Source organism: Poromitra crassiceps, assembly GCF_964638095.1.
Source record: "Poromitra crassiceps genome assembly, chromosome: 10".
In the NCBI taxonomy this organism is placed as follows: domain Eukaryota; kingdom Metazoa; phylum Chordata; class Actinopteri; order Beryciformes; family Melamphaidae; genus Poromitra; species Poromitra crassiceps.
The window spans coordinates 53,453,310-53,463,021 of NC_139631.1; the positions used below are offsets into that span (position 1 = coordinate 53,453,310).

The 9,712-nt window shown below is 46.3% G+C and overlaps 1 protein-coding gene across 1 annotated transcript; it reads right to left on the bottom strand.

Moving 5' to 3' along the window:
• Nucleotides 1-494: 494 nt before the first annotated feature.
• Nucleotides 495-9,271, bottom strand: fxn (frataxin). Its single transcript, XM_083644876.1, has 6 exons — nucleotides 9,141-9,271; nucleotides 8,895-8,966; nucleotides 8,548-8,639; nucleotides 4,258-4,378; nucleotides 941-1,038; nucleotides 495-822 (listed from the first exon to the last, which is right to left on the bottom strand). The coding sequence occupies exons 1-6, from the start codon at nucleotides 9,249-9,251 to the stop codon at nucleotides 684-686; spliced, it is 633 nt and encodes a 210-aa protein (XP_083501002.1). The 5' UTR covers nucleotides 9,252-9,271; the 3' UTR covers nucleotides 495-683.
• Nucleotides 9,272-9,712: the final 441 nt, after the last annotated feature.

A 9,712-nucleotide genomic window follows, 5' to 3' on the forward strand; every position in this document is an offset into this window, starting at 1 on the left:
CAAAAACATTAAAATAAATGTACTCTTTGGTTCCTAACATATCAGATGTTCCACTGCTTTAGTAGTCTAGTACTGCAGGCAGACGTGAGTAGCCAGCATGGGGTATCAGGAGTGGGCAGGTGAGTCAGGTCCATGTTGGGGTATCAGGAGTGGGGCAGGTCAGTGGGGTATCAGGAGTGGGGCAGGTGAGTGGGGTATCAGGAGTGGGGCAGGTGAGTGGGGTATCAGGAGTGGGGCAGGTCAGTGGGGTATCAGGAGTGGGGCAGGTGAGTGGGGTATCAGGAGTGGGGCAGGTCAGTGGGGTATCAGGAGTGGGGCAGGTCAGTGGGGTATCAGGAGTGGGGCAGGTCAGTGGGGTATCAGGAGTGGGGCAGGTCAGTGGGGTATCAGGAGTGGGGCAGGTCAGTGGGGTATCAGGAGTGGGGCAGGTCAGTGGGGTATCAGGAGTGGGGCAGGTCAGTGGGGTATCAGGAGTGGGGCAGGTCAGTGGGGTATCAGGAGTGGGGCAGGTCAGTGGGGTATCAGGAGTGGGGCAGGTCAGTGGGGTATCAGGAGTGGGGCAGGTCAGTGGGGTATCAGGAGTGGGGCAGGTGAGTGGGGTATCAGGAGTGGGGCAGGTCAGTGGGGTATCAGGAGTGGGGCAGGTCAGTGGGGTATCAGGAGTGGGGCAGGTCAGTGGGGTATCAGGAGTGGGGCAGGTGAGTCAGGTCCACGTTGGAGTTGAAGATGATGGAGAACTCTGTGGAGAGCAGTTGGTGGATGCTGAGGCCATCATGAGAGTAGACCCAGCGCTCACCCGTCCAGTCGTAGCGCTTCGGGCCACTGAAAGTAGAGGAGAAGGAACGACGTTAAGGGTGGAGTTGGGCAATAATTTCTATTTTCATATCATCAAATTGTGTTACTCAAGATCACCGATAGCGATGGGTTTTTGTGGCCGTACCTGGTGGGAGAAGAAAGCCAGATCTGTCTGTTTGGTGTCTGTTTGTTGATGACGTAGGTCCCATGCTCACCACTCACCTTCACTGTCAGCACGCCGCTCTGTAGGTCCAACACAGAGGAGACAAGACCGTCAGATGATCATGTGGAATATGGCAAGAACACAGCAAGTACAGCAAAGAGCCTTTCAATCTGTCATCTGTAAAAACCTTGTTTTTTAATGATACCTACAAGCAACAATCTTTCAACAACCTATTTCTTTCTTTTTATCTGTATTTATTTATTTATTTATTTATTTATTTATTTATTTATTTATTTATTTATTTATTTATTTATTTCCCCCGCTGTCCCGGTCGTTGTTCCACCAGCTCTGGAGATCTGGGGAGAGTTGTAGACTAGCACTTGCTTCCTCCAATACATGTGCAGTCGCCAACCGCTTCTTTTCACCTGACAGTGAGGAGTTACGCCGGCAGGACGTAGCACATTGGAGGATCATACTATCCCATCCGCTGATGATGTCATCAGTGATGTCATAAGGGGCCACACACACCTGCGCGCATGTAAAGAAGGGCAATAACAGTTTGTGAGCAACACACACACACACATCCGCACGTGGCAATAGTGCAGGCGAGGCCACGCAGCAGCCGAGCTGAGGGCGAGGCCACGCAGCAGCCGAGCTGCGTATGTGAGCTGCAGGGCCAGCTCGGCGAGCTGCAGGGCGGGTTTTATTCCTGGTTAAATAAAGGTTAAATTAAAAATCATCATCATCATCCCTCCACTCTTCCTCCTCGTCCTCCTGGCTACAGGTCACCTCTGCTTCTGCACAGCTACACTGGACTCATTAATGCTGCTAATTAATGATGCTTTCCGTTAGAGATGAAGCTGTGCTTGGCTACAGCCACGAGGGAGCATCTTTGATAATATTACAAAGGACATTATTATACAAATGTAACAAAAGCAGCAAATATTCAATTCTGTATTGTGGAAATTAGAGCTGCAATGATTAATCGATTAGTTGTCAATTATTAAATTAATCGCCAACTATTTCGATGATCGATTATTCGGTTTGAGGGGGGAAAAGTTTAAATGATCTGATTCCAGCTTGTTAAATGTGAATATTTTCTTGCTTCTTTACTCCTCTATGAAAGTAACTGGAATATTTCATTTCATAGACCAAACAACAACGTGATTGTTGTTGACAGTGTGTGTTGGTGTGTGTTGTTGACAGTGTGTTGGTGTGTGTTGTTGACAGTGTGTGTTGGTGTGTGTTGTTGACAGTGTGTTGGTGTGTGTTGTTGACAGTGTGTTGGTGTGTGGTGTTGACAGTGTGTTGGTGTGTGTTGTTGACAGTGTGTGTTGGTGTGTGTTGTTGACAGTGTGTGTTGGTGTGTGTTGTTGACAGTGTGTTGGTGTGTGTTGTTGACAGTGTGTGTTGGTGTGTGTTGTTGACAGTGTGTGTTGGTGTGTGTTGTTGACAGTGTGTTGGTGTGTGTTGTTGACAGTGTGTTGGTGTGTGGTGTTGACAGTGTGTGTTGGTGGTGATCAGCAACTGACAGGGCGGGGAGAGGGAGATGTCACGAGAGAGAGAGACAGAGACAAGAGAGAGAGACAGAGGTAGAGAGATAGAGAGACAGAGAGAGAGAGATAGAGAGACAGAGAGAGATAGAGACAGAGACAAGAGAGAGAGAGAGACAGACAGATAAGGGGATATGGTGAGATAGTTCCATAGGTCTTTGTGCAGTGTAGGTCCCACAGGAAATCACATGGTGCCAGCAAAGACAAACAGGCCAATGCAGGCGGTGTGATGATAATAGTGGGAAGCAGGAAAAACTACACACACACACACACACACACACACACACACACACACACACACACACACACACACACACACACACACACACACACACACACACACGTGTCACCAAAGTAGATTTGAAGGAGGCGTCACAGATATGATAAAGAGTGTAATATATAATCTGGTACAGCTGCAAAGTCAAACATCTCTGATTCCAGCAGTTCTTAAATGCAAGTATTTTCTGGTTTCTTTACTCTGACAGTAAACTGAATCTCTTTGGGTTGTGTGGACAAAACAAGACATTTGAGGACGTCATCTTGGACTTTGGGAAACACATTTTTCACCATTTCACCAACACTTCAGACATAGACCAAACAACTAATCGATTTAACGGTGAAAATAATAGAAAGATGAATCGACAATGAAAATAGCCGTTAGTATCTGCAGGACAGAGCATTAGATGACCTCAACTGTGTCTATGTGATTAGCCAATTAACTACAAGCCATTATATATATATATATATATATATATATATATATATATATATATATATATATATAGTACATGAAGGTAGGAACAGGTCCAACTGGACATCACATGAAGATGACATCATGACACTGTTACATTAGGCTTGGTTTGGGCCGATGTTACATCGAGCAATATTTCAGATATGTGGAAACAGCAGGGATGAGAGGTCAGAGGTCAGAGGTCAGAGGTCAGAGGTCAGGGATATTCCATATATCAGCCAAATGTCCAAAATGTAAATATTAAATTCAAATCCCTATGGCATCATCTGTCAGTGAGATATGATCTATCAGACTGGACAGAGGGGCAGCAGCTGTTCTCAGGCCTTGAGATGGAGTGTGACAGGATAGAGCCATCAATAAACACAAGGTGACAAGCAGCCACCCAGGCATCAGTCTCCCTGCCAGCGAGAACACCCAGTCCGTACGCACCAGGCATCAGTCTCTCTGCCAGCGAGAACACCCAGTCCGTACGCACCAGGCATCAGTCTCCCTGCCAGCAGGAACACCCAGTCCGTACGCACCAGGCATCAGTCTCCCTGCCCCCACCCAGTCCGTACGCACCAGGCATCAGTCTCCCTGCCAGCGAGAACACCCAGTCCGTACGCACCAGGCATCAGTCTCCCTGCCAGTGAGAACACCCAGTCCGTACGCTCCAGGCATCAGTCTCTCTGCCAGCGAGAACACCCAGTCCGTACGCACCAGGCATCAGTCTCCCTGCTGCTGATACCTCCATCTCAACAGCAGCTCAATATGACATCAAGTCATGATACGGTGTGTTCCATTTCTTTAAAGAGTTCATCAACCCAAACCCTAATCTGTGCTGAAGCCTGAAACCATTGTAGGAAACACAAATATATATATTTTGGGGGCAACTTTTGCCCCCACTGTCTAAAAGCTGGGGGTATTTACACAGGACTTAAAAAAGAAATGAGTGCATGACGTTGCTAAAGCCTAGTGGGAACAACAGTGAACAGGAAGTGGACTGACAGACTTACAGCGAAGAGGACATCAAAGTCCGCTCCGGTGATGGGCTGGTCCATCAGGTCTTCAAAGTAATCGGACAGGCCGTCCAGCGTCTCCTCAGCCAGCTTGTCATACTGCGACTCCAACAGTGAGCTGTTGATTAAAGGAACAGTTCACCACAAACATGAGCTCAGGATCTCCTGCTCTGCTGCCATCTCAGCTGCTCTCTCCTAAACAACTGGAGTGATGGTGATTGGCTCAGTGTTGCCAACTCTTTTCCAAGGACCGTAGCGATTGGCTGCTCAGAAAGTCGCTAATTTGCATATCAAATGATGCATGCCGTTGTGAGATATTAAGTGCTGACTCTGCCCGCCCGGGTCAGATTCGGCATACGCCGTTATAAATGACAAGCAGACCCTATGTGCTGTGTGTGTATCTGTGTGTATCTATCTGTGTGTGTATCTGTGTGTGTCTGTGTGTGTATGTATCTGTGTGTGTGTCTGTGTGTGTATCTGTGTCTGTGTGTGTCTGTGTGTATCTGTGTGTGTATCTGTGTGAAGCACTGACAGGGAGGGAGAGAGAGAGAGAAACCCCAGCATGAGCCACATGCACTGGATTCAACACATTAACGTTACTTCACATGGTCAGAAAAAGTGGCCAGATTTGTCGCTAGTGGCTTTTGAGAAATAAAGTCATCAGGGGGTCTGAAAAAGAGCTAAATGTAGCGACAAAGTTGCCAAGTTGGCAACACTGGGTGGGCTGGTTGTTTATCTAGAAACATGACAAAAATAGCATAGCTTAAAAAACCTAACCCTAATCCAATAATAATAATAATAGTAATTAAGTTCCTGCCTCCCTGAATTCTACAATAAAAGTCAAACAAGCAGCCAAACATTAAAGCCCCAATCAGTAACTTTTTCACCTTAATATAACAGCTTTTTAGTCATTGAAGATACTTGTAACAGGGAGAATGTCACCTCTATTGGTCACACACCGCCCTTCAAAAGGCCTCTGATGGGACTAAGCAGTTTGGTGCCTGCGTCCCGGTGGCAGCATGCGCTGTACAGCGGGAGCGTTGTGTTCATGAAAACAAGGAAGTAACTCGGTGTGGATTTGCTACGAAAATGACGTTTCACGTTTCTATGGATTATTATTTCATCACGTGGCGAGTACCCGATGTCACAACATGTACATAGAGCTTTCTGGTGCTGTGTTTTGTTGACTTTGAACGGTGATATCGATATCGATACTATTGCACCCAGAGGGCGCAGTTTCTCCAATAGCAAAACTTGGAAAAGTTGCTGAATGGTTTATCGGCCAATGACGCAAGGGTTGGCGGTTCGATCCCCGCTCCCTCCCAGCTGTTAATCGTTGTGTCCCTGGGCAAGACACTTAACCCTCCTTGCCTCGTATGATTGGTATGATTGGTATGAATGTAGACATGAATGGTATGATTGGTATGATTGGTATGAATGTAGACATGAATGATGGTGGTTCGGAGGGGCCGTTGAGCGCCAATGTGTGGCTGCCACGCTTCTGAACCACCGGTACGAATGGTGTGAACGAATAATCATCCTGTGTCAGCGCTTTGAGCCTTGGAAAGGCGCTATATAAATCCAATGATTATTATTATTATTATTATTATTAGTGATGCGCGGGCCGCAGTTATAACCGCGCTGACTGCGGATATCCCGCCCCGCGGGCGGGCCAGATCATGAAAATAAACATTCTGATTAATAGCAGATGGGTTGCGGGCGGTTGAAACGATGTATCATTAATGAGGAAAAATAATATGAATTACGTTCTCTAGTCTATGAACGTATTTTAAGCTACATTTTTCGTCAGGCACATTCTTAGTCGCCTATTGTAGATCCCCCAAAGGACCCATGGCCGTAAACACAACAATAGCCATGTGCTAGGTCGCAAGGCTACACTTTTCGTCCATATATGGTCAATGATGTCACCCTCAAAAAGGAGTCTCCGCTGAAGACGTGTTTGAAGAGAAGACGCGTTCGTGTTTTCCCATACAATGAGGCAATCAAGTAAACTAAACTTAAAGCTATAGCGTTAGCCGAGTAAGCTACATGAGGGCAAGTGGTGGACTGGACATAATACAGCATGGAAGTTTATTTGGAGTCTTGGACTGCAGCGATCGCACCAACGGCAGCAGAAACCGTAAGTTCGCTCCTTTTATAGCGTTTATAGCGTCGGGTGCATGGCGGGCACGGATCTATAAATAGTATGAAATTATTTGCGCGGATTTATGGCGGGCAGACGGTTCATGCATACGCGCGGATTAGGATGGCATAAAAGCTCATCCGCGCATCTCTAGTGTGTATCCCTTTAAGACCGCGAACCGCGTCTTAAAGGAGAATTTCGGTTTTTTACACCACGGTCCTCATTTCCAGCTTAAAATATTATGTTTTACTCACCGAAATAGTTTGGCTTCATTCGGATGCCCACGGAAGATTTTAGCTCCGAGTAGTCTCCTCAAACAGGCTATAACGAGAGCCTGCGGCAAGTGCGGGGCATGCTGCACACACTCTCTAAATGACACTTTTTCTGTCAGATCACGCTTCATTATGGTTGTAAATATAATTATTTAGCTAATAGCTAGAAGCTAAGCTAACATCAACACAACAGTCAACGTTGATCTGCCCCGGATGGGGTTACAGTGCCCATCTTCCCCCTGTGAAACCACACTTCTTCAGAGGAACCACAGAAGGGGGAAGATACGCACTGTAACCCCATCCGGGGCAGATCAACGCCGACTGCTGTGTTGATGTTACCTTAGCTTCTAGCTATTAGCTAAATAATTATATTTACAACCATAATGAACCGTGATCTGACAGAAAAAGTGTCATTTAGAGAGCGTGTGCAGCATGCCCCGCACTCGCCGCAGGCTCTCGTTATAGCCTGTTTGAGGAGACTACTCGAGCTAAAATCTTCCGTGGGCATCCGAATGAAGCCAAACTATTTCGGTGAGTAAAACATAATATTTTAAGCTGGAAATGAGGACCGTGGTGTAAAAAACCGAAATTCTCCTTTAAAGGGATACGCACACAAATGAGGGATATACACGCAAATGCTGCATCAGGTATCAATGGGTTAAAGTCCCCATCCAGTCAGTTTTCAGTTTCTATGTTGTGTAGAGTGTAGGTAGGGGATGTAGGCACCTTGTCTGTACAGGAGTCTGTTCTACAGTATGTTGTGTAGAGTGTAGGGGATGTAGGCACCTTGTCTGTACAGGAGTCTGTTCTACAGTATGTTTTGTAGAGTGTAGGGGATGTAGGCACCTTGTCTGTACATGAGTCAGTTCTATGTTGTGTAGAGTGTAGGTAGGGGATGTAGGCACCTTGTCTGTACATGAGTCTGTTCTACAGTATGTTGTGTAGAGTGTAGGGGATGTAGGCACCTTGTCTGTACATGAGTCAGTTCTATGTTGTGTAGAGTGTAGGTAGGGGATGTAGGCACCTTGTCTGTACATGAGTCTGTTCTACAGTATGTTGTGTAGAGTGTAGGGGATGTAGGCACCTTGTCTGTACAGGAGTCAGTTCTATGTTGTGTAGAGTGTAGGTAGGGGATGTAGGCACCTTGTCTGTACATGAGTCTGTTCTACAGTATGTTGTGTAGAGTGTAGGGGATGTAGGCACCTTGTCTGTACATGAGTCAGTTCTATGTTGTGTAGAGTGTAGGTAGGGGATGTAGGCACCTTGTCTGTACATGAGTCTGTTCTACAGTATGTTGTGTAGAGTGTAGGGGATGTAGGCACCTTGTCTGTACATGAGTCAGTTCTATGTTGTGTAGAGTGTAGGAGATGTAGGCACCTTGTCTGTACATGAGTCAGTTCTATGTTGTGTAGAGTGTAGGAGATGTAGGCACCTTGTCTGTACATGAGTCAGTTCTATGTTGTGTAGAGTGTAGGAGATGTAGGCACCTTGTCTGTACATGAGTCAGTTCTATGTTGTGTAGAGTGTAGGGGATGTAGGCACCTTGTCTGTACAGGAGTCAGTTCTATGTTGTGTAGAGTGTAGGAGATGTAGGCACCTTGTCTGTACATGAGTCAGTTCTATGTTGTGTAGAGTGTAGGAGATGTAGGCACCTTGTCTGTACATGAGTCAGTTCTATGTTGTGTAGAGTGTAGGAGATGTAGGCACCTTGTCTGTACAGGAGTCAGTTCTATGTTGTGTAGAGTGTAGGAGATGTAGGCACCTTGTCTGTACAGGAGTCAGTTCTATGTTGTGTAGAGTGTAGGAGATGTAGGCACCTTGTCTGTACATGAGTCAGTTCTATGTTGTGTAGAGTGTAGGAGATGTAGGCACCTTGTCTGTACATGAATCTGTTCTAGCAGTGTGGATGATGTCAGGTGGATCCTCCTCTTCCATCCATCAGCAGTAACTCTGCTCTCAAAGCCCTGACAGAGAGACACAAGATACGCATGTATATATACAATAGAGCTTATATGAATACTGATTTGATAAAACAGTGTAATCCATTTGACTTTTTGGGATAACGTTTTTTTCTGATATTTTCACCCATTTTCTCCCCAATTATACTTGGCAAATTCCCTGCTAGGGTGTCCCAGTCGTGGCTCCACCTCCTCTGCCGATCTGGGGGAAGTTATATATAGACATTAGCGCATGCTTCCTCTGATACATGTGCAACTTACTTGACACAGAGGTCGAGAGCTGGGATGCGCTGTGTGTGTAGCTGACAGAGGAACCCTCACACAGCGAGACAGCTGAAACCGATCAACGTGTACACAGGAGTTAATACAGTGTCACGTCACAGGTAGCCTAATATATTCAGTTATACATGTATACACTGACAGCAGCGACATACAGTTAGCTAGCGTTAGCTAGTTAGCTAACATTAGCCAGTGGGATAACTTCTGAGTCGTTGTGGATCGTGTTACCTGGTTACAGAGAGATCTGCTCCTCTGTGCGCTCATCCCGCTGGTGAGCTGTGTGTTTGTAACGTGACGGATCTGTAGACAGACGCATGTTTTACTGGACAGCCGCAGCATGGTCACCTCAGGAGGTTGTGTTGTTGTGATCCTTGTATAATAGCTTCGCCGTGTCAAGTTACGGGGAAAAAACAACAGTTCCGGTTACAAACTTGCGAAATAAAAGCCGTGTTGTCGAACCTGTGGCGGTGAAGAATGTGGAATCTGGAGTAGCCTAAATGATTATAAAACTGAGGGACCATCGTGTAGAAAGAAGTCATGTAATCTGATTTCTGTGTTCTTGAAGGGAATGCGTCATGCCCGATCGCGCCACTTGGGCTTCATAGGGTTCCATTGCCGTTGCCACCCAGTGACGAGGTTTGTTTACCAAAATGCTGCTCGGCTGATCCCTCGTATAGAAAAACTACGCTTTTATTTTGAAGAATGGCCTTGTATCCGGTTTGCTATTGGTTCTAGCGGAGATCTTTCTTGACGCAGCACTCAGATGGTCCGCCATCTGGTGGACCGGAGGGGAAAGAAAG